At 41.8% G+C, this 25,167-nt stretch overlaps 1 protein-coding gene across 1 annotated transcript in view; it reads left to right on the top strand.

Annotated features, from left to right (window-relative positions):
• The window catches only part of NINJ2 (ninjurin 2), a 64,189-nt gene that overhangs the window by 31,803 nt on the left and 7,219 nt on the right, over nt 1-25,167 (top strand). Inside the window, exon 2 of the mRNA XM_078376294.1 lies at nt 23,936-24,167. Coding sequence (XP_078232420.1) covers nt 23,936-24,167 — 232 coding nt within the window. The remainder of the gene's footprint in view (nt 1-23,935; nt 24,168-25,167) is intronic.

Genomic DNA, 25,167 nt, shown 5'->3' with positions numbered 1-25,167 from the left:
TGGAAAAGTAATAGAGCAACAGCGTCTCCCTCCTCACTTCAGAAAAATCCGTCCTGAGCTCCTCAGTACGGTGTCTTCCTGCCAACTGCACTACCATGTATCTACTCCAGACAGGCAGTTTCCTTAGTTTTGCTTTCCTCTTCTGGCCACATCAAACAGTACGTTTTCACTTTCAAGGCCAACGTAGATGTGATGGTAGCAGATCCATTTGCTCAGAATTTGGGAACGTTACTTTTTAGCACTATAACTCACAAAATCTCTTGGCCAGCGTGGTCACAGGCTGGACAATTCTTGGTTTGCAGTCCAAAAAATAAAAAATAAAAAAAAATTGAACTTTTCCCACCCTTTACATCTTTTTAAAACTAAGCCTGCCTTAATGAAGTTTAAAACCAGAGAGGATCAGGAAAATGATGAGCAATGGAGGGCTTCCAAAGGGGGAAAAAGTGGTTGAATTGTTGATCTCTGAAGGGTTTCCTACTCTTATTTCTTTAAGAATACCAACAATTAAAAAATTGTTCTCCTCTGCCTTAAGTTAGTTTACTGAGAAAGAATATACTTCATGTATGTTTGCTAGACTGAATCTTGATTGTCTGTTAGGCTCTTGATTGTCTGTTGCATATTAAGGAGTTAAAACAACAAGAAGGAATGACAAATTAAGAGTACATCCCACAAGACTGAACTTTGCCCATCTCTCTCCCAGAGAGTTTCTAGACCCTTTGACAGGTGTTATGTGCCAGGTGAGGGGCAATGCCCTAACCTTTCTTTTGTGAAGGACAGGTTGAAATCTGATGGAACTGGAATCTGGAGAAACAGCCTGACATTGCCCCGTCCCTACCTTAAAGGCAGGTATTCTGTGCTGCTCAACGGCTTACCTTTCTTGCTGTCAAAATGGAGTGTGGGATCCATGTATCTCACACAAAAATAGGCATACCTGAAGGGACATGGAGTGATGAGATGATTTCTAAAAGCACACCTCAGAAACTCTCACAGCCAAATATATAATTTGATGATAATCATCACCCCTGGTCACAATGTTAGGTTCTGTTTTGGGTTTTGTTAGTTACATTAAGTATATAGAAGTGTGTGTGTGTGTGAGAGAGAGAGAGACAGAGAGAGAGAGAGAGAGAGAGAGAGAGAGAGAGAGAGAGAGAACTCTTACGTGGGGGGCCTTTAAGTCCAGGTTGCATCTGAATTACACAAATGCACTTCTGTGATTTTTTCTCGCAGGACATATTATCCTGATAAGATATGACCCCTTTTAGGCCTTATCACATCTAATCCATAATGCACTGAAAATCTGCCAGTGCATTAGGCCCACAATGATTAATGCACTTGGAAAGATTACACCAGAAAAAAGAGAAAGAGAGAAAGCAAAGCTTGTCGGTTTTACTCCCCAGCCCCACCTGCTGGTTTCTCTATATGCTTATTTTACAAACATAGGGAAAAAAAGAGAAGGCAGAAAAGTGGGTAGAAATAAAAACAAAGCTAGGATGACACTATGTGTTTAGAAAAATGTAAAATATTTAAAATTTAAAATGTATTATATAAACTATATTAGGTAATATTGGATAATACTATTAGATATTTATAATATTACTTTGTTAAAAGTATGGTCAAAGCAAAAAGGTAATATAATTGAAGATGATGGCAGGACTCGAGCCATTTAATGCCAGTTGCTGGGAAGCAGATTCACAAGGGTGCTGCTGTTCTCATGTCCTGGTTGGGTGCTTCCCATGGGCATCTGATTGGCCCCTATAGGAACAGATTGCTCGACCTGGCTTATGTTTGTATAGCTTACAGAGTCTGAAGACTGTTGGTTTAAAGAGCACTATTCTGTATTTCGTTTTCTTGAATTATATGAAGATCCTCCAAATGAATCGGATCCAGAGGTGGAAAATATATGGAGGCTGGATTGTACTGTGATAGTTTGTGACTGAAAAAATTAACATTCCTAAGTTGTGATGAAATCGTATGTGTACTCTAGCTATTTGGTATGACCTTCTGCTCTGATACCAGGGACGTGGTGGCGCTGCGGGCTAAACAGCAGAAACCTTTGTGTGCTGCAGGGTCAGAAGACCAGCAGTCGTAAGATCGAATCCACGCGACGGAGTGAGCTCCCATCACTTTGTCCCAGCTCCTCGCCAACCTAGCAGTTTGAAAGCATGTAAATGTGAGTAGATAAATAGGGACCACCTCGGTGGGAAGGTAAACAGCGTTCCGGGTCTAGTTGTGCTGGCCACATGACCACGGAAACTGTCTTCGGACGAATGCTGGCTCTACGGCTTGGAAACGGGGATGAGCACCGCCCCCCAGAGTCGGTCACGACTGACTAAATGTCAAGGGGGACCTTTACCTTTACCTATATGCTCTGATAAGAAATGAATTTCCAAGGCATGGATAGCGCCAGCCCAAGATACACTGTTACCTGAGGCACAACAGCAAACAGCCATCCATCTGAGTATATGTACCTAAGTCTAATCAAGTTAGTTTGCCACCTGAAAAAAAGCACCCAAAAAGTATCTGTCTGTTTGTCTGGCAGCAAAAATAGAAAGGATTCGATCCAAACCTACATTCTTATGCTTTGAGATATTGCTTAAAAGCAATAAGTTCCAAGTAGTGTATTGTAGATACTTTGAATGAGTCACTTTTTTTGGCATCAACTGTACCATGAAGTTATATTTCAAAAGAAATGCAATGAGTGAGAATCACACTCCCCTCCCCCCATAATGAGTAATATGGCCTCAGAAAGTAACATTTAAAAAAACCTGTAAACTGTAATGTTGTTTTAAAGGGCATTTTAGACATTTTTAGAGGAATGTGTTTTTTTAATTCAACTTTTATTCAAAATCCTAAGGACGACTTTCCTCCCCACCAAATCAGCTGCCAGAGACAGATTTCACACTAATGATAGGGCCAGCCTCTTGTTACAGTTCATCTGCAGCACCTGTTGCTTCAGACTTTTTCAAGTGGAAATATCAGTAATTGAAACCTCTGGCACCTTGGAAGTGTCTGTGAAAGAGAGAGAGAGAGAAAAGCAAAACTTTCTCAGCCAAATACACAGAGAAAAATGCATTCCACTTTTCTTTGGCCTTGCCAGCACAATGTCCCCCTGCACACAGCTCCATGCTAATTTTTTACTTCCAACGCCTTGCTGCCTGAATGGAACTCAAGGCACGGGGGAATCCCTAGGGCTCCCAAATATTCCACTGTTTGGACACTGACCAATTGTAAGCCTGCCTTGCTTCAATATTTGTGCCGCACTGTGTTCCTTCTTCAGACCATGCCTTAGTGCTTGGGTTGAAGGATACATAGGCATGGAGATCCACCACAGAGAATACGAATCAGTGCATGATGGTGATTGAATGGAGATGAACAATCAGAGCACAGCCAGCCCAAGAAATTCGCTGCCTGGGATAGAAACGCTCACTCTATGCATATAGCGATGACCAGACTGTTAGCAGAGTCCTACTTCAACATGGTTGGGAGGAAAACACCCTCCCTCATAACAGACAGGATCAGGCTATTTTAGGGTGGCCCCTGACATGTGCTATGGTTTGCACAGCGCTATCCTCCAGCCAGGTTATCTGAGAATTCATCTTCATCATATTAGAACTGCAGAGTTGGAAGAGACCCTCTGGATCATCAAGTCCAGCCCCTATCAAGAAAGCACAGTGAGGAATTGAAGTCCCAGCCTCAGGCTTTGCAGCCACATGCCTAAACCACTGAGCTGTCCAGCAGTTGTGAGATCCCCACTGCTTAGGAAGAGTAATAAAATCTTTTAGGTAAAGAATGGTGTGTAAAATTGTTCATAGAATGCATGGCAGTCATGCACCCTTGGCTGAGGTACAGCATCCCTGTGGGGTAAGGTCCAGGCCAAAGGGCCATCTCAAAAGGCCTACTTCCAACATCTTGCCACCTGAGTCAGCTTTCTTCATTTGCCGTACAATGAGGTTGGCTCTGATTAGTTTACTTTTCTTGCGTTGTACGATTCCTCTTTCTGATCTTCATGTCAGATAAATCACAGAAAGACACAACCATCTGAGAAACATCTCTGGATGTGGAAAGTGCAAGTTGAATTAATAGCATCACTCATTTCAGACTGGGTCGATACAGGAATACGTATCTCGATTTTCCATTAGGGCACCAGGGACATTCGAAGGTCTGTCTCAGCTTTGCCTTGAACATCATCTCATCATTCCTCTTTCATTTTCATGCGTGTCTGTATATTTAGGAAATTTAGAAATGCTGGAACTTTATAAGGCTTTCCAATAACTGTTATTCAGAACACAATACTGTATATAGACCAAGCAAGTTATTGCATGGTTCTAGCATTTATTGTTTGGCAACAACACAAGGGTCCTGCACTGATCTCTTTCTTTATCGTTCTGTCCCGGGTGATTGGTTTAGATTAAAATGCTGGTTTGCTTTGGTTCAGTGGCCAAAAATGCAATTACTTAAGGTTCAATAAAGTTTCCAATTTGTGTGTAAGCTGTTCATGATGTCTGTGTTCCCTCTGGTTGAGAGCAAATAAAATATTCCTGTTTGTGCTCTTATTATTACAAGAAATATGGACTCTGCAAAAACTGAAATAAATGTGAGATTTTTCGGGAATAATATGGATTGAATACAAAAACGTGTGAAAAATCCAGCTGGATCAGGCCAAAGGTCCACCTAATGAGATATCATGTTTCTCACAGCAACCAGGAAAATGCCACTGGGAGGACTTTAGGGCAGTGTCATCCCATGGCGTTGCTCTGATGTCATACAGTTGGGTAGCACACAATGTTGGAATCCTTGAAGCATCGTGCCAGCGAGCTATGATGGTAAATTCTTGTTGGTGGGGGAGAAGAAATGGGGGAATCAGAAAGCAGCACTCCTGGTTGCACTATCACCATCATCACAGAACTACAGAGCTGGAAGGGACCCTATGGATCATTGAGTCCAGACCCTGTGAAGAAGGCACAGTGGGGAATTGAACTCCCAACTTTTGGCTCTACAGCCAGATACCTAAACCATGGAACTATCCAACAGTTATAGTTGTCCTTCCTTCCGGTGTTGTTATCTTCCATTTGTAAGCCAGTTCTGTTTTGCTTCCATTTGCTCAGTCTTTTTTCTTACTACTCTCTGTAGACCTATTGTTAGGGACCGTGAGCCAAAAAATGTGACTTTGCACGGATGTTGTATTAGTAGATTCCCATAGCTTTTCCATAGGCCTCCGATGGGCCATTGTGGAAATAGAATTTATGTGCTGATGTGTGAGGATTCCTTTTATGTTTTTAACATTTAACCGGAGAGTTCAAGAATAGCCTTTGACACTTTTATTTCTGTTAGAACAATGCCTTCACTAACCAACATTTCATTAATTTTTAATAGATTCTCCACCCCTCCTGCTAACCTACTTTTAATTTCTCTCAGTGTTTCTAATCTTGGCTCTTTTGCTACACTAAGCACTGAGAGGGTAGAATCCACCACAGTTGCTAAATAGGACTGATCCAAATATATCCATTCTGGTTTTTTTTAAAGATAATTATTCTAGGTAATCCTTCTTGCTAGTAGGACACATGACCATTCCCATATTAGAAAGGATTTCCCCTGGGAATGATGGTAAATGAAACTGCATTAGTGAGTTGTGAGAGCTCTTGGCAAGAGGTTTTTAGCTTTCGATTTATTTAAAGCTATTTTATTGTCAGGGAAACAATTAAGCTTCTTTCTACAGGAGAAAAGTACTACCTACTACTACTACTACTCCAGCTATGGTAAGCTTCAGCCAATGCTAACAGCATCATTTTATCCAGATAATAAATACTTCTGACTTAAGAGCAGCTCATTTTACAACCCCCTGCTTTCAGAACCATAGTATTAGATAATGTGTCAGTTAGATAATGCTTCCCACACCATCCAAAACTTACTTTTATCATTGTAGTGTAAACTGACTTGTTTATATCATCAAGCGCAACAACAAGAGAAAGGAGATGAGAGGGAGAAGAGAGAGGGCAGCAGAGGTCAGAAGTGACTGTATAAGTGACTGTATAGCAAAAAAACGAGAGAGAGAGAGAGAGAGAGAGAGAGAGAGAGAGAGAGAGAGAGATGGTGGAGTGGAGAAGGAAACAAAGGTTATAGGGGATCCACAAGCAAGCAAGCACAAGAGAGGAGGTATGAAGGAGAAAGTAAGAGAATAATGGAAGTTTCATTTATAAGGCATGACAATTTCCTAGAAATCAAATCCGTATTTTCACATTGAGTCTAATGGGAAAAACAGGATTTGACTTAATATTGGATCACTTTACAACCAATTAGGTTGTAAGTCTGGGGGTTTGCTTTACTCTGCAGGGCTGGCTTTAACATTAGGAAAAGTAAAGCAGCAGTTAATTTTTGGTAGCACTGTCCCTTCCCATTTCCAGTGACCTCTTACCATTCTAATCATTCCGGAGAAATGTGTGAACAATATTTTATTCACCATTCTGAGTCATTTTTGCCTGTGGATGACAAGTGGTGACTATTGATAGTTGTTGAACATTATCCAAGATTTCTGACCCATAATACTCTTTTAGATAAAGTCTCAAGACTCCTTCACAACAGTATTATTAAGCTGAGGAGGCTGGATGGAAAAGACCACTGTGGTAAAAGGCACCAGTTAGCTTATAATTGCCCCAATTGGATAACATACAATTTCTTCATTTCTTGAAAACCTAAAAAAGCTATGTGATAACTCAACAGCATCTATGAGAGAAAACTGTCCATAAAAATAATACCGTGTTTCCCCAAAAATAAGACAGGGTCTTATATTAATTTTTGCTCCAAAAAAGGCAGTAGGGCTTATTTTCAGGGGATGTTTTATTTTTTTTTCCATGTACAACAATCTACATTTATTCAAATATAGCCATGTCATGGAGGGCAGGGTTTCACTTAACTAGGGCTTATTTTTGGGTTGGGCTTATATTACAAGCATCCTGAAAAATCATACTTGGGCTTATTTTCAGGTTAGGTCTTATTTTCAGGGAAACAGGGTAAATGAGGGCTTCTCTGTATGAGGTAATATACGCTTTTGTAATAACTTCTGCCAAACAATATTGGGTGGCAAGTCCACCAGAAAGGAAAGCAAAAGGAAACACTGATTTGCATAAAACTGTCTATGCTGATATATATCTACTGAGGCAACATTAGGAATGTTTTTTAAACAGGATTGCAGTGTGTCTCACTCACAAATTCAGGGTCTCTTATGTCCCTCCAAATGCATCTTGGTTTTTATGTCAGCCTTGGATGGGGTAGGCTTTCAAGTAGAGGACAACATAGCAATAAGTATTGTCCCCTGACAGACCTTCAAGCAGAAAACTACTCTGCCTTTAACAAAGCATATGGCCACCTTATTTATTATTTATTTATTTATAGAATTTTTTAGCCGCACCATTACCAGTGGCTTCTGGGCGGCGTACAACAATATTAAAACTTAAAAACATTTAAAAGACAATATAAAATATCCTATATTAAAACAATTCTTAAAACATTAATATTAATAAGTCCTGCTGCTCATGTGGCTGGCTAGAGAATACTGTTTAATTAAAATGCTGGCTAAACAGAAAGGTCTTTGCCTGGCGCCGAAAAGCCAAAAGTGTTGGGGCCAGGCGGATCTCTATAGGGAGGGCATTCCAAAGTTGGGGGGGGGGCAAAAGGTGAGAAGGCCCTATTTCGACATGCCATCCCCCTCACCTCTTTCAGGGATGGCGCCTTCAGAAGGGCCTCCTTAATACTGGGAAATATAGTTTGGTTAACATACAGAGCATTTGTTGAGAGAAGTTATTAAAATAATTTTTAAAAGTATAAATAATAATAATCACATGCCACCAAGTCAATTCTGATAATGGTGACCATTTTCAGGGTTTTCCAGATAGAGAGTACTCAGAAAAGTGATTTACTATTCCCTTCTTCTGGAGGTGCCCTGAGACTATGCGGCTTGCTCAAGGCCACACGAGATGGCTCTGATGATAGGAGGCACTGTGTGGAATCGAACTCCCAACCCCTAAACCACTGAGCTATCCAGCCACTCCCAAAAAATATAGGTCCACCTTAATACTGAGAAATGTATAGCATTTATTCTGAGAAGTCCTTATGGAGCTAGAATTCCCAAAATTTCCTGGGAAAGGGAAAATCTGAACCCCGTTTAAGTCTGTGCAGACAGATAAGCTTGAGCATAAGACAGACAAGGAGGCAAAAGAAATAGGAATGTGTAGATAGCCGTTTCTTTTCTCCCTCCTCATTCTTCTTTTGAAGAGAGGGGAGATAGCAAAGTCAAAGAAGGGTGTGCTGAGTGTCCGCTTAATCTAGCAGGCAATGTTTTGAGAGCCTCCCCGTATCCAAGACAGACAGCTGAGAAGCAGGATTCAGTTTCAATGTCAGCCAAAGGGCAAGGGGGAGAAGGGAGTGAGAGAAGGTGTGACTCCACAGGAAACCTCCCCCCTCTGGGATTTTTGGAGGCCTGCTTTTCTTGCCCAAGAACAGTTGGTGTCGCCTCTTCTGAGCCACAGCAGGGAGAGAGGTTGCTTTCAAATATCTGCCAGGAAAGGCATGCATCCTCATTCTTTCCTTGGGCTGAGGTTTCATGACCATTTTCCTTTTCACAGTGTGACTTACCGAGTGCGTATCTGTGTGTAGACCGTCTACAGCAGGGCTGATGGGCCTTTTGGGGACCCCACGCCCAAATCGGTGATGATCTTCTAAAGCATTATCTTGTGTGCCTGTGCGAATTTTGAGCAGCACTTTATTATTTAATTTGTATATTACAATATTTTTAATGGAGAACGAGAGCAAAATATTTGAAATCATTCTGAAAGTCTGTTTAGACAAGCAATAAATGTTCTGAATTGCTTTGAATTGGACAGCTTTAAGAATTACATACTGTTTATTAATAGCCAATTCTTTTTCCAGTAGGAAAGACATGTACAGTATACATTATAATACAACAGGAAAATAATGATATATACTGAATACCTATAGCAGTTATGGTAATGTAACGGTACGTTTTTGGTTACTTTTTATAGTTATGAGCTACAGCCTTACTAAATGATAGACAACAGATAGTGGTTTATAGCTTTCAGGCTTTTCAAAAAGTAACCAAAAGTAAATAGGCTTACCACTTTTTGAAAAATAAAAAAATAAATGGTGACTTTTAATACCTACTGTATAACTATAATGATAGTTGCATATATTTATCTATGTGTTTTATTTAAAATATTTGGACTACACATGACTCCTTAAAAGGCACCCAAAAGTATTACAAGTAAGTATTTACTTTCTTATAGTTGGATGGATAGCTCAGTGGTTTAGGTATCTGGCTGCATAGCCAGAATTTGGGAATTTGATTTCCCACTGTGTCTTCTGGGAGAAGAGCCAGCCTGTGTGGCCTTGGGCAAGTTGCACAGTTCCAGGGTGGCTCCAGAAGAAGGGACTGATAAACCTAAGTATTCTCTGCTTGGAGAACTCTGAAAAGTGTCATACCCACTTGAAGCAGTCATGCCCATTTCAGTGGAACTCTTTATAGATATCCAGGTAGTCAGTAATTCACATTTTATGTAGATCTGAACTTGTAAACAGCAGAGCTGTCAATGACACAGTCGGCATGGATGTGATGAAGGATGAATGCTGGTTTTAGCTGAAACAATATTATGAGCTATGTAACAGCATTGTGCATAACATAATTATTTGCTACCAGAGAAGGGTGCTTTGTGCGCCTGACAGCTTCATACAAAGCTGTCAACGCAGCACCACAGTTGCCATGCAGACCTTGCCCCCCCCCCCACTGGGCTGACTGGGCCACTCACCTGTCATCACACGTTGCTGAGGTCCTTCTGCTCTGGCAGAATGCCAATCCGGGCAGTAGCTCGGTCTGCCTGTTCCTGCCTCCTCAGGCAGCTGCTCACCTGTTGCCTACATGGGGAGAATCCACATCCTGCCTCCTTGGTGGAGTGGTCAGCTTCGGTTGCCTGAGGAGGCAGGGATGGGCATCCCCAGCTCCTTCCCAGATTGGTGAGCTGCCAGAACAGAAGAAGCCTGGCGATGCGTGACAACAGACAAGTGGCCCAGTCAGCCGGGGGAGGGGGAAGAGCAGGTCCGCATGGCAGCTGTGGTGCCACACTGACAGCTTGATACAAAGTTGTCAGGCGCACAAAGCACCCTTCTGTCTACCAAGCAGTAATATTATTCATAATGACAACAATGAATAATAATCATGGTAAAAAGCACCTTGGAAGTAAAATGGAAATATTAATAGCAATATAATTGCATGCATACATGCTTACTCAGACGTAAGGCTCATTGATTTCAGTAACACCTACTTCTCACTAAATGTGAATATGAATGCAGTCTAAATTTATTTCAAGTACACTTGAAAGTATAGTTTCAAGGATGGGTGTTTTCCATTAATCCACACCTTCACTGTGGAAGTTCAAAGATCATGTCTGATAAACGTGAGAATCTCCTCAAAGAATCTCTAGCACAGGACTCCTGGAATGTAGTGTGGTGCAGACATTGAGGACTAAATTAGATTACATGCTAGGTTTGCATTTCAATGGTGATGAAATGGTTTCCTTGAAAGACACAGCCCTTCAATGATGCTGAGTCCACAGAATTAATTTGTGTTTTGTTTTCCTATCCCTCATTATGTCTTCTAGTGACTAATTTTTAAAATTCACCCCACCTCTGTAATTAATAATAATTGGGAGGTGTGCTGCCCCCCCACTAGAACTGCATTACATAAATTGGATGCAAGAGCGCTGCCCCCCCCCAAAAAACATGGCAAACATACTGTATTTCCAAACTCTCTAGATGCCACAAGACATTGTGTAGCAAGATTCTTTTTTGTGGGGAGCAGGGCACTGATGACAACTTGTTCCTGCACCCAGAAGCTGCATGCAATCCATGGACCCCACTTTATTTATCTCTGCACTAAGTCAGCCTTCCCCAAACCAACACCTTGCAAATATATTGAGTTACAATTTCTGTCATTCCCAATGGTGTTTATCATGTGTCATGTGTTGCTTCTTTTTTTTGGTGATGAAATATATAACCCAGTGGGCTGGAACACCTGGCTGCAGAGTCAAGAATAAGGAGTACAAATCCCCAATGTGCCTCACTCCCAGTGTGGGGTTGTGTGCCCTGCCACCTGTGTGGCCTTGGACAAGTTGCATTGCTTCAAAAGGCCACCAGGAGAGTCTGGTAAACCCCATTTTTGTACTTGATATTTAGAAAACCCTGGGAGATTGTCATAAGTCATAAATTTCTTGAGGGCACCTAATTACTATTAATCATGACCTAACTCTCAACTCCACCCTTGTGAATTAGGTGGCTGACACAACATCTTTATTATCTATCTATCTATCTATCTATCTATCTATCTATCTATCTATCTATCTATCTATCTATCTATCTATCTATCTATCTATCTATCTATCTATCTATCTATCTATCTATCTATCTATCTATCTATCTATCTATCTATCTATCTAATCTTATTTATTTATTTATTTATTTATTTATTTATTTATTTATTTATTTATTTATTTATTTATTTATTTATTTATTTAACTTATATGCCGCCCACTCTATCCAAAGGTCTCTGGGCGGCTTACAACAATTAAAATTCAAGTAAAATACAATAAAAGATAAAATGATTCAAATACAATTAAAATTGCCATCAGGACCCACAGTTGATGTTATTTCAATTAAAAGCCTTCTGGAACAGGAAGGTTTTGACCTGGCGCTGAAATGTCATCAATGTTGGCGCCAGACAAATTTCAGTCGGGCGGGGTGGGGGCAGCTGCCGAAGAGGCCCTTTGTCTACAAGCCATCCCTCTTACCTCCTTGAGGGACGGCTCTTTGAAAAGGGCCCCCTGGCTAAATCTTAACTGCCAGGTAAGCTCATATGGAAGGAGGCGGTCCTTCAGGTATCCAGGGTCCAAGCCATTTAGGGCTTTATATGTCAAAACAAGCACTTTGAATTGGGCTTGGGCAGCAACTGGTAACCAATGTAACTTAAACAGACTCAGCTTGATATGTTCTCTAGCGGCCCCGCCACTCACCAGCTACGCAGCTCAATTTTGGACCAGTTGCAGTCACCAGACCATCTTCAAAGGCAGCCCCACGTAAAGCGCATTGCAGTAATCTATACGAGATGTTACCAGTGTGTGTGTAACTGTCATGAAACTCCGGTTGTCCAGGTAAGGCTGTAGCTGGTACAATTTCCGCAGGTGAAGGAAGGCGCCCCTGGCCACCGAGTCCACGTGGGCTTCCAGAGTTAGACTGGGGTTCAGTTAGACTAGGGGGAGTGTGACCCCATTCAGGGCAGGGAATGGCCCTCCAACCTGTCCGGTGAAGCACCCACTAACAGCACTTCCGTCTTGTCTGGATTGAGTTTCAATTTATTAACCCTCATCCAGTCCATTATCAGGTCCAGACATGAGTTCAGCACAGAAACCGCCTCATCTGGATTGGTGGAAAACGAGAATGCTTTCACCAATAAAGCTGGCCTGGTGTATATTCTCATGCTCTTCCCATCCATGTCACACTAAATTTTTGTTTCCTCTGGCTTTTAGAGACACTTATTTTATGGAGATATTGTTGCCTTAACCTTCTGCACTTTAGAGACAAACACATTCGGCACGAACTTTTGTGAACTAAAGCCCATTCTAATCTGCAGCCTCAATGTTCCCTTTCTATATTATTATGCCTGATGTTTTTAACTCGCTCAGTGTTGTTTTTAGGCATGGTGTTTAGTTCAGTCTTGTTTGCATGACTGACATATTGCTTTTTAAAAAAATGCTTTTATCGACAATAATCTGCTCTGAAGGCTTTTTATACTGAAGGGCTGGGTGGGGGTGTATAACAACAACAACAACAACAACAACAACAACAACAACAACAACAACAACAACAACAACAACAACAACAACAACGTGCAGTTAAGTCAGTTCTGACTTACGGCAATCCTTTTCACGGTTTTCTAGATAGAAATTATTCAGAAGTAGTTTGCCATTCCCTTCTTCTGGGGATGCTCTGGAATCGCACAGCTTGCCCAAAGCCACACAGGCTGGCTCTATTTGGTGTGAAGAATCAAACTCCCAACCTCTGGCTCCACAGCCAGTTACCTGACTCACTGAGCTATCCAGCTAGGTGAAGGTTGTATAAATATATATTTAAAAAATCAAAAAGAAGAAAAGAGGATACTACGTTTGTTCGGATACTGGAAAAATATCTCCCAACTTATTCCAATTAGATCTATATAAACTGCCTTAAAGTTCTTTTGCTACAGGCAAAGTGAGGAATGTTTAAAGTACTATTTATTTTCATTTTACATTTCATGGCCTTCTTCTTTAATATTTATGTGCCAATCAATTGCTGGACTAGTTTTAGTTTTTAACTAATGCTGGTGCATTAATTTCGGCAGTGATCTGAGATCGTTATATTTCTAAGAGTTGTACAGCAACAGAACAATACACTCAAAGAGACGAACAAGAAAAAAGCCTGAGCAAAGAAAGGCACATCCTCATATTATGATGTGCCTTTCTTTGCTCAGGCTTTTTTCTTGTTCGTCTCTTTGAGTGTATTGTTCTGTTGCTGTACAACTCTTAGAAATTGTTTCATAATTAGTGAGCAAGACAATTTGCTAAATAAATAAAGGGATAAATGCATACAGCCTCTGTTGCAAGATAAGCATTCCCAAATCAAGATGCCTGAGTATGACTCAAGCTGACATGGGTCTTGGCTAGCCTAAAATTGCCCACTCTCACCTGCCCTAATGCTTAGCCAGCTTTCCTAGACTTTTGCGGCCTGGCTTCCTCAGATCATTTGAACAAGAAATGCCGGGATTGAACTTGGAACTCTCTGCATTCAAAGCATGTGCTGTACCGCTGTGCTTCTCCTTGATTTCTCGTGGAAGAGTTAAGGACTCGCTTAAGTCTCCCACTGATCCTAGTCAAACATACAAGTGCTTAATTGAGGCTCAATTGCACCTGTTGTGGTTGCGAGCGCATACTGCCGTTGTTGCAGGCTATAGTATATCCAGAAATGTATAAATATAAATTAAGAAGGAATCTGAACAGGCATGATGAGCTCTGTCAGGTTTCTTTTTCCTTCCCCTGTGAAGGTTGTTCACAACAGTATCTAGGACATTCATCCTTGCGTGCTTTCGCGCACACCCAGCCCAGCCCAGGTCATGCTGTAACTCAACACGCCGAATGCTGGGCTCTTGCAGGGTGTCGGTGTTCTGTTTTTAATGGCCACGGCTGACCTGGGTCACGTTGAGGTCAGCCAGGAGGCCATGCCTGACAGCCTCTTGCAGCCTTCAGCTTGGCAGGGGCTCCTCCTTTTCAGCAGGGAATCTATGAATTGAATTCTTACTTTAAGAGACATTATATTTTTCAACTATTCCTAATTTCTTTGGATAGCTGAGAAACCAAGAGGTTTGAGCTTGGTTTAACTCTTTACTTTCTGTGCCATCAAAGCAAACAGCTGTTTTTCCCCAATTGCATCTTCTAAAATCTCACGGCAAACATAGCCAGTCTCAAAAAGAAATACTTCCCATACATGACTCAACTACACTGGGGGCCTCTAATGAGTTATTTTTTTTAGAAATCCATAGGCAGCTATTAAGACTGCAGAAATAAACCTTCTGATCTTTCAGAAATTCAAGGTGTAGCGTACAACCTTTTTCTAATACATTATTTACTTGTTAAAATTTGGCCGCAAATACAGATGAGCATGAATTGCTGGTTCGGCAGTTCGTGTTGGTTCATTTTGGTGATCGGCGGTTCCCAGCCCCACCTCTTCCAGTAGGTGCCTGTTGACTTCCCTGCCCTGCCTCCTCCAGGTGCTGTCTCTGAGTCGGTGCCAGCTGGAGGAAGCAGGGCTGAGAACGGCCAAACGCCTGCTCTGTTGAAAAACAAGCCAACACAAAGCAACGAAATGGTGGTTTGTGCCCATCTCTGATCACAAATGCATATATACATATAGGTATGGAGAGAGGGGCTGAAGGAGAGAGACCTGTCCCTAACCTTTGTATTTTGTGGGATTTGTTTAAAGTTCTGCTCCTGGCTGTTACAATCATTATGGAGCTGAGCACCAGGATATCTGAAGAATTCCTCCTGGCAGGGTGGGAGAATAATGCTACACAAGGCTGCTTTTGTGGCCTCCCAGGGCCCTCTAGGGTCTCTGGAAACCCTTCCCCTACGTTTCTGTCAATAAAAAGCAAGCTGGTGCTTTTGGAAGCCTTAAAAAAAGGATGATTTATCTTTTAAACAGGTGTTGTCCAACATCCTTTAACGCTACCCTTTGCCAGTTTTTCTAAACTGAAAGCATTCTTAAAGCCAATTCCAGTTATGTATATATGTGTGTGTGTGTGTGTGTGTGTGTGTGTGTGTGTGTGTGTGTGTGTGTGTGTGTGTGTGTGTGTGTGTGTGTGTGTGTGTGTGTGTGTGTGTGTGTGTGTGTGTGTGTGTGTGTGTGTGTGTGTGTGTGTGTGTGAGAGAGAGAGAGAGAGAGAGAGAGAGAGAAAGAGAGAGAGAGATTTTTGATGGTTCTTGTAGCAGAAGAACCCACTGAAGTTGTCCAGCCCACCTTATGCCTCACCGAATTCTACAGGTATAGAGTCTTTTCCATGGTGGTACCACCGTTATGGAAAAGCTGCCCCGGAAAATAAGATAAACCTTTTCTTCTGCAATTGTTAGATATGCCATTAAGACCTTTTTGTTCTGCAAGTCCCTTTATGAGCGAAGCCAGGATGCAGAGATGTTCGTCTGCTGGATCCCACTGGCTTCTGCCAGAACTCTCCTACAGCTCCACCCCTGCACCAACCCCTGCCAACAAACCTGCTTTGAAGGGCTGTTTAAAAAACAACAACAACCCTGTTGCGGACAGCTGCTGCAGAGGGGAGAGGGAAAGACAGGAAGTCCCACTTCCATTTAATTTAATCAGCTTAAAACAGATGGAAGTAGGAAAATTATCCATCCTATACTTGAATAAGGAATCCCTGTGCATGCAAGAGATGTTTACCATGTGTTATTTTTTATTTGTTCAAAGAGGTGACATACCTGACTCTTATGAAGATACAGGCACCGTAGTAAAAACTACCTTATTTATTCCATTATTTGTTTAAATAATTTCTCTCTCTCTCTCTCTCTCTCTCTCTCTCTCTCTCTCTCTCTCTCTCTCTCTCTCTCTCTCTCTCTCTCTCTCTGTGTGTGTGTGTTATAAAACTTTTCAAGAACAGCTTATAAGAGTCAGAACACTGTGATGAAACTACAAAATGTAACAGTATAAACACAATCATCAGATCTAACACAGCAGGCAGCAGACCAATATAAAAATTAATGTAAAATTACATGTTTCTTAAAGTCCACCTTTTGAAGTACAGGAATAAACTCTTTTTACATAGATCTGTTACTCCAGCAAAAGACTGAAAGCATTTCAGCAAGTCAGCAATGTGTTTAAGCTGTCAACTGGAGCCTGTTCAGTCCTTGACAGGGGATCTATATAATCCAGAAAAGGATACCAGGTGGTGTGAAACATTTCTGGCTTAGTAGTCTTGTGCCTTTGCTTCCTTCATCTGATTAGTGAACTTTTCCATTATTAAGTGATCCCCCAGGCATACAAACCTCAGGGTAGTACTAGGATTTGATGGACCTTTTCCGTTGCTGTGTGAGTTCTCACTGCTGCTAAGGAACGCCAGATGAAGTCTTTCAGCAATATATTGTGCTGATCTAATGGAAAACACTCCAAAATGCAAACCTCAGTGTCTTGAGTGCATTCTATTTAATCATCTTTTCAAGGTCAGAAAACACAGATGCCCTAGATTGCTTTAAGGGAGATGGGTGGGGGCAGAACCACCACCATGTTTAGGAAATAAGATTCCAGTCCCATGGAAAATATCAGGCTACTTATGGAACTCATTGGAGGTTAGTGAACTTGACTTGAGTAATGCACGACAGTGGGTCTGTTACTCTTCAAGAAACAAGCACCTCTAAATTTATGGGTGTCCTTCATGATAGGCCATCGCTCTTGCAGATGTTTCCTAGTTCTTCTATGCTACCATGATGGTTAGTCAGACGAGAGAGAGTTCCATATTCATCTGGCTATCTAGCACCAAATCTAGTAATGCAAGAGAACCAGGAGGTCCAGTGGCTGAACCCTGTTCCACATAAATGGAATGTTGTGTGCATGGGAATCTACAGCTCCCAGAACCACTGGATGGAGAACATAACTGATGGTCAGAGATCCTCATTGAAATCTAGAATATCGGGAGGGGGCAGAGGTTGAGGATTAAGGGGACAAAGAAGGAAGTCTCCCCCCCCCTCCATTTTTGTCTCTCTTATCTGCACTCCAGAGAAAAGGAGCTGGCCAGATGTTGGACTAAGCAGTCAAATCCAAAGGCAGAGATGTTTCCCTCCAGTCAAGTTCCACCTGCAGGAGAGCTTGTACCCAAGACAGCACACATGCTGATTTGTTCAAGTGGTTTGTTCCCCCCCCCCCAGCAGCTGCTGGAGGGAGAAGAGTGTTTTGCTTATGGATAAGTAAGGATAAATTAAGGTCCTTCAGCTGAAAAAAAACCCCATACTGGTGGTTCATTTAAAATAAAATCTGGGCATGGCACACCTACAACATATCTTAGAAGACTCCAGCTTGTCCTTTCTGCTTGTACTTGCCATGTGCAAGCCCATCAGGGCAATGTAGTGGAAGGAAGACAGCAGAAGGAAACAATTAATCTCCATTGAATTCCTATAAATGACTGCTAGGGCTGTAAGTGTGCCAAGCGAGCCATAACATTCTCCACTGACATCCTTTCCTCTTGATTTACCTGCACTCGCAATGTTACAGTATGTGCTGTAAAACCACAGCCAAGATCTTATCATTCATTTCAAATTCGTCACTGCAAAGTGAATGTCTCAAATGTGGAATTCTAAAGTTCAGATATTTTCATCAGCTTGCTTTTGGAAACATTCTTAATCTCACTACTGATCCCTGTCTACTGCTTCTCTTTCTGTTGTGGTAAATTGGTGATACTAAGAAAAACACACATTTGAAAAGTGTGCGAGATCTAAAAGAACCACATTCCAAAGTCCAAGAAGGATGTTTACACTTCTGAGCTACAGTTTCTACATTTGTAATGTGGAAATAGAAACAAGCACTTTTTACCATCTTCAAAGGCTGGTGAATAATATAACCCTTATTCATAGCACAACACAAATCTAATTGTAGTTCATATGGACTCTGACTAGGAAGAACCCATATGAACTACAATTAGATGGTATGTTCCCAATTAGATAGTTGTTATTCCACGTCTTTGAACTGGATTCTTTGGATGGGTAATAACACTGGCAAAAATCCTGTTGCTTATTATAGGAAACTATACTAGAGTAGGCCTATTGAATCCATGGGAATTTAGTAAGTAAACCTTTTAATGACTTCCATTGATTGAAATGGATGCATTCTAACACTATGACTTGCTATGCTAAAGTAAGTTACAGTCAGAATAGGTCCATCTGAATCAATGGAATTTATGGAGGCGCTGACTCACCAAATACCCAATGTACCCAATTAGAAAGCTACCTTCTACTGAGTCAGAACATTGGCTAATTTAGCTCAGTTATCATTGGCTGACTATAGTTCTTCATGGCATATCCTGGCCCTACCTGGAAACAGAGAGCTGGTATAGTGTAATGGAAAGAGTACTAGATCAGGGCTCAGGAAAATTGAGTTCAGATCCCAATGATTCCTCATGGGGGGTGGCAATGGTAAGCTACTACATAAACATCTCACCTAGCTTGAAACCCTGTTAGGCTTGTCATAAGAGAGATGCGCACAACATCTCCATAGATGAGTGTTTCCTAAACTGTGGGTGTTGACCAACAAAGGGGGTTACAATATGTTTTCTAGGGGGGCAGAAGTTGCCATAAATGTGTTGAAGCCCAGGTTAACTATTTTTTCCCTTGACATTTCAGAATAGAATATTAAAGTTAGAGTGTATGTGTGTGTGTGTGAGAAACAGCCTTTTGGGGGAGAAAAAGTCACTTCTTTCTGAAAAGGGTGACTTTCTCCCATTGATAATGTCTTTTTATACAAACACGGTGGTGGTCTCGGGTTACTTGGCTATTATAAAAGGGAGCCTTGACTCCAAAAAAAAAAAAAAAAAAAAAAAAAAAGGTTGGGAACCACTGCCATAGACCTTACCTGTTGCATTCTGAGTCATGCAGCACATAGAGATTTCTTAAATTACAGCGGTTCATTTTAAAAATTTGTTGCATTTGCATAACTGCATAACAAGAATTGTTTTTCAGATTTTAGGATTATTAACATTATATTGTACTCTGGAATTTTTGGACACTGTGTCTGAGAGTCATAATACAACTTGGGACACCCTGTTGGCACGAAGGGGCTTCTCAAAAGCAGTGTCAGTTTTGCCTACATGCCACTTTTCTACAAGAGTTGCAAGGCAGCTAAATGAGAGCTTGTCTCAATTCCTAAAAATTAAAGAGTTATCATGTTTCTTAAATGGATGTCTTTTTATATTTTAAGAACAGGATGACAAGTAATAAGAGTTGCTGACATAGTATCCACACCAGGGGATGGTTTGCTATTCAACAACATGCTTCCCTCTTTCTGCTAAGCTATTACACTGGGAACCAGGAACAAGGTTCTGTAATCAAGGCTCATAGTTCATTTCATTTTTGTCCTTTGTTTACTGGCTCAAATTCCAGCTGAAACCTCCATGCTCACCAGGTCCTGTATCCTCCCCTTCAGACACCCCATTCTGATCGTTCAACTACAAAGTGCCTAGACTCCTGCATCCCAGTGTACATGTTGCAGGTCTTTTGTCTTCTGCGACTGAATTGCCTGGGTGACTCTCTGTGTTCTATTTGGCATTCCGCTGAGTCTCTCTTGGAATTAATGGCCTTTTAATGAAGTGTCTCTGCAGCTAGTCTCTGCCAGCAGACACCCTCAAAGAGGATTATTTATCATTCACATGATCTTTCTCATTCTTTTCCATGAAAACCTTGTGTCCTTTTGCTTCTTTCCTCCCTTCCCAAAGATCTAACTCTCTCTGTGTGTGTGTGTGTGTGTGTGTGTGTGTGTGTGTGTGTGTGTGTGTGTGTGTGTGTGTGTGTGTGTGTGTGTGTGTGTGTGTGTGTGTGAGAGAGAGAGAGAGAGAGAGAGAGAGAGAGAGAGAGAGAGAGAGAGAGAGAGCTGACTGTAACAACATCCAGAGGATATACATGTATTAGCTTGTTGCAAACGAAACAACATATTTATTTTATTTTTATTTATTTATTGCATTTATATGCTGCCCATCTAGACATAGTCTACATACTAATCAGGCATCTTGTGTAAAATTAAATATTAATTAAATTTAATTAAAAATTAAAGTCCATTTGGTCCAGCACTCAGCTGATGCACAAAAATCCAATGCCATAGCAACACTGGTCAGAGAGAGAGAGGGAGAGAGAGAGAGAGAGAGAGAGAGAGAGATTTGTGCTTCCCTCTGTGATCTCTTCTTTCAAGTCAATAACCATGAGTTCTAGAGTTCTTTCTGTATTTCATGTCCAGGCAAAGACAATATGGGAGAAGGGCCATATTGATTAGGGACATTGACCCTGGGGATGATGGGAAGAAGTTTCAGCTGGTCGTGTTTTCAGACCCTGAAAATCTCTCTCTCTCTCTCTCTCTCTCTCTCTGTGTGTGTGTGTGTGTGTGTGTGAATGGATGTTTAGTTCACAGGTATCCTGTTCTGCCATCTCTGAAAACATTGGATAGTTAAAAAAGAACCATAGTGTGACCATTTTGCAATGAAGTGACCTATTTGGATCTATATAACAATTAAACTGATGTGATACAATACCCTTGATAGAACACCATTAAAAAAAAAAAAACCTCGAGGTCCTTTGGATTGTACAAAAAAGTTTTTTTTTTGTATCTCCAGTAGAAGTCACATTATTACTCTGCTTCTTTTACGTCAGTATTTGCTGCATCCCTGTTTGGGCCCATTCATGGCATGTCAGCGAACAACAAGCCAGACATTGCTCAGCACTCCCCCTTGTGGTCTATAATGTTTCACAAACCCAACCAACTTGAAAAAAGACAACCAAACCAAGAAATGAGTTAACTTTGGATATTCATTCAAATCCAAGATTTAGTGGGGATTTTTTTAAAGGAAAGAAAACAAAGATCACACCCCTTCCAACTGTCGAGGGAACTCAGAAGAAAGAGAAGAAACCTTCTCTGTTCAGAGGGAAGAGTGGAGTGTGGAAACAAAGTTAGTCTTAGAAGACCGCAACCAATGGACTTAATAAATAGCTGTGCTGGCTATTTCTAGCAGAAATAAAAGCGGTCTTGGATTCCTTCACCTCTGGCAAGGAAACTGGGAATGAATGCTCTTTACAGCATTTCAGCACTCCCTGCTGAAGTGCTGAAATGCTGTAAAGAGATCATCACCACCGAGCTGTATGAAATCTTTTGTCTTTGCTGGAGAGAAGGTAGAGTACTACAGGACATAAAGGATGCAAACATCGTTACACCGTATATGAGCAAAGGAGACAGGAGTGACTGCAATAACTACCGTGGCATCTCTCTTCTCAGTGTTGTAGGGAAGCTGCTTGCCCGTGTTGTGCTGAAGAGACTCCAGGTGCTTGCAGATAGAGTCTATCCAGAATCACAGTGTGGAGTTCGAGCTAATAGATCCACCACTGACATGGTATTTACCCTCAGACAGTTGCAGGTGTAATGTAGGGAACAACGACAGCCACTTTTTCTGGCCTTCATAGATCTCATAAAGGCCTTTGATTTGGTGAGCAGGGACAGCCTTTTTAAAATCCTTCCCAAGATTGGATGTCCCCCTCGACTCCTTAAAATCATCAAGTCCTTTCATGAGGAAATGAAGGGCACTGTAGTTTTTGATGGCTCAACGTCAGATTCCTTTGACATCCGAAGCGGAGTGAAACAGGGCTGCGTCCTCACACCAACCCTTTTTGAGATCTTTTTTGCTCTCAGGTTGAAGCACACCTTTGGAACTACAACAGAAGGTGTCTATCTCCAGACTAGAACAGATGGAAAGCTCTTTAATCTCTCTAGATTGAGAGCAAAGACCAAAGTCCAACTGTAATGCATGCAGGACTTCCTCTTTGCCGATGATGCAGCTGTTGTTGTCCACTCTGCTGAAGACTTCCAACAACTTATGAATTGTTTTAGCAAGGCCTGCCAAGATTTAGGATTAACAATCAACCTGAAGAAAACACAAGTCATAGGCCAGGGCGTGGACTCACCTCCCTCTATTAACATCTCCACACAAGAATTGGAGGTTGTTCATGAATTTGTGTACCTTGGCTCAACGATCTCTGACACTCTCTCCCTAGATGTTGAGCTGGATAAACGCATTGGCAAAGCAGCTACCATGTTCTCAAGACTCACAAAGAGAGTATGGCTCAATAAGAAGCTGATGGCATACACCAAGATCCAGGTCTACAGAGCCTGTGTCCTGAGCACACTCCTGTACTGCAGTGAGTCCTGGACCCCTTGTGCGCGGCAGGAGAGGAAGCTGAACATGTTCCATGTGCATTGTCTCTAATGCATTTTTGGTATCACCTGGCAGGACAAAGTTGCAAATAGAGTAGTCCTGGAACAAGCTGGAATTTTTAGCATGTATACATTACTGAAACAGCAACATCTATGTTGGTTTGGGCATGTCATGAGAATGGCTGATGGTCAGATTTGAAAGATCCCCTGTATGGAGAATTAGTGCAGGGAAAGCACCCCCCAGAGGGAGACCACAGCTACAATACCATAATATCTGCAAGCAGGATCTGAAGGCCTTAGAAATGGACCTCAACAGACGGGAAACCTTGACCTCTGAGCGTTCAGCCTGGAGGCAGGCGGTGCGTCATGACCTTTCCCATTTTGAAGAGACACTTGTCCAGCAAGCAGAGGCAAAGAGACAGTCCTGAAACCAGCAAAATCAGGGAGCTGGACAGGGGACAGATTGTACTTGTCGTCAGTGTGGAAGGGATTGCCAATTTCGAATTGGCCTTCTCAGCCACACTAGACGCTGTTCCAAGTCCTCCATACAGAGCACGTTACCATAGTCTCTTGAGACTGAAGGATGCCTAATCTTGCTGGCTGGGGATGATGAGATTTGTAGTCTGACACTTCAGTTGGACACTAGGCTGAGGAAGGCTCATGTAGCCTAACGAGGGATGCTGGAGGCCAATGGAGGACGTTATTTTTTGTGCGTTTTTTTATCAGATCATATTTTACAGTCTGCAGATTTTTTTGTGCTATGTGCCTCAGACAGGCACACAAAGCTGTGTCATCTTCCAGTCGACCAATTACAAAACAAAAGCAATTGGCTAAATGTGGATTCAAGCAACAACAACAACAAAAAAACTCTGTGCAGTCTAACTAAATACACATTTCCTGGAATAACTCTATTTTCCTAAGTACTTTATCAATCTAAGAATGTGAATATTGAGCATCCTTTACTGAAGTCTTGCATATAAAAGAAATAGATTATATGAACCGAACACTTCCTTTAAAGACTTTTCGGCTTCTTTGTGGATCTCTTTGTCTCGATGAATGAATTTTGTATTAAGCGAAATCACGGCAATATTCATGCTGTTAGATTGATAAAGTACCTTAAGAAAATTGAGTTTCTGTGGAAAATTTGTATTGAATTAGACTACACGGGTTTTCTTTTGTTGCTTGATTGCAGTACCGTGTTTCTCTTGCTTTGGGTGGCTAAACAATGGAAGCAGGCAAGATTGTGCGCTCTTATGCGTCTCTCCTAAATGTCGAAGTGTCTCATCTAGCAATACCTTTAGCTGGCCTCATAAAGATCTAGTACACATTTTGCAGTGGAAAATAATTTTGCATTCTTGATACCTCTCTTTTCTTCTTCCTCTTCTAGCCCTCTAATCTTGGCTCCAGGACAGAAAGCATCATCAACATAAACCATTACGCTACAAAGAAGAGCGTGGCTGAGAGCATGCTGGATGTGGCCCTCTTCATGGCCAATGCTGCCCAGCTGAAGGCAGTACTGGAACAAGGGCCATCCTTCCAATATTACGCAGCCCTGACAGCTCTCATCACCATTTCTCTCTTCTTCCAGACAGCCATTGGGATTCTCCTTATTATTATGGGTAAGGCCCTTTGGATTCTTTTTCACAAGTCAGAGAGAGTGTGGAGAGAAGTGGGTAGCTCTGACCCTCTCCAGCCCTTAACAGGCTAACCTTGGGGGAATGCAACCCTTGGCAGAGAAGGTAAACATTTTTCCTTGCCCCGCCAGAAATTATTTCAGGAAGCCTAACAATAGTTTGCCTTCTCCCACCAAGAACTACCCGTGTCACTCGCGCGAGTCAGGAGGTAAGGCTGAGGAGCCTAACGCCGAGGGAGGCCCGGAAGGAAAAGACAAGAAATCGGGCCTTCTCGGCAGTGGCTCCTCGCCTCTGGAATAATCTACCTCCTGATATTTGCGCAGCTCCCTCGCTGGGTATTTTTAAAAAACAACTAAAAACATTGATGTTCCGGCAGGCCTTCCCCTTAAGCAACTCCTGACCTTTTTTCCTTTCCTTACCTTCTGCCTTCATTGTTGAAACCCTTTCTTAACGTAGAATTGTTTTTATATATGCTGTTTTATATGTTTTGTAAGCCGCCTAGAGTGGTCTCAATCAGACCAGATAGGCGGGATATAAATAAAATAAATAAAATAAATAAATAAATATCTGGCTGTGGAGACAGAGGTTGGGAGTTTGATTCCTCACTGTGCTTCCTTGACAGAAACTGGACTGAATGAGCCATTGGATCCCTTCCAGCCTTACAGTTCTATGATGATGATATAATCATGCCCATGTTGTAGATGAGGCACAGGATAGTTGTCGCTGAAAGGTACAGCAATTGCTTTCAGGAAGCCACAGAATAAGTTTGTGGGCACATCAGAACCGAACCGCAGGCAGATTCAGATTAGCTACAGCTCACTCTCTTAGCCTCTCTACCAGGAATAGCCAATGGGTGGATCTTTCGATGGTGCCATGATGCCTGGGGTTGATGGGAACTGGAGTCTGGCATCTGTTCCCCCCACCACCGCTGGTTTGTACAGGGCCAGCTTCCCAGTTGTTCCTGGCTGATGTACTGTATGACCTT

Source organism: Pogona vitticeps, chromosome 5 (genome assembly GCF_051106095.1).
Source record: "Pogona vitticeps strain Pit_001003342236 chromosome 5, PviZW2.1, whole genome shotgun sequence".
NCBI classification, from domain to species: Eukaryota; Metazoa; Chordata; class Lepidosauria; order Squamata; family Agamidae; genus Pogona; species Pogona vitticeps.
Note: the sequence above shows the minus strand (reverse complement) of the source record. Positions and strands in the feature narration are given on the sequence as shown.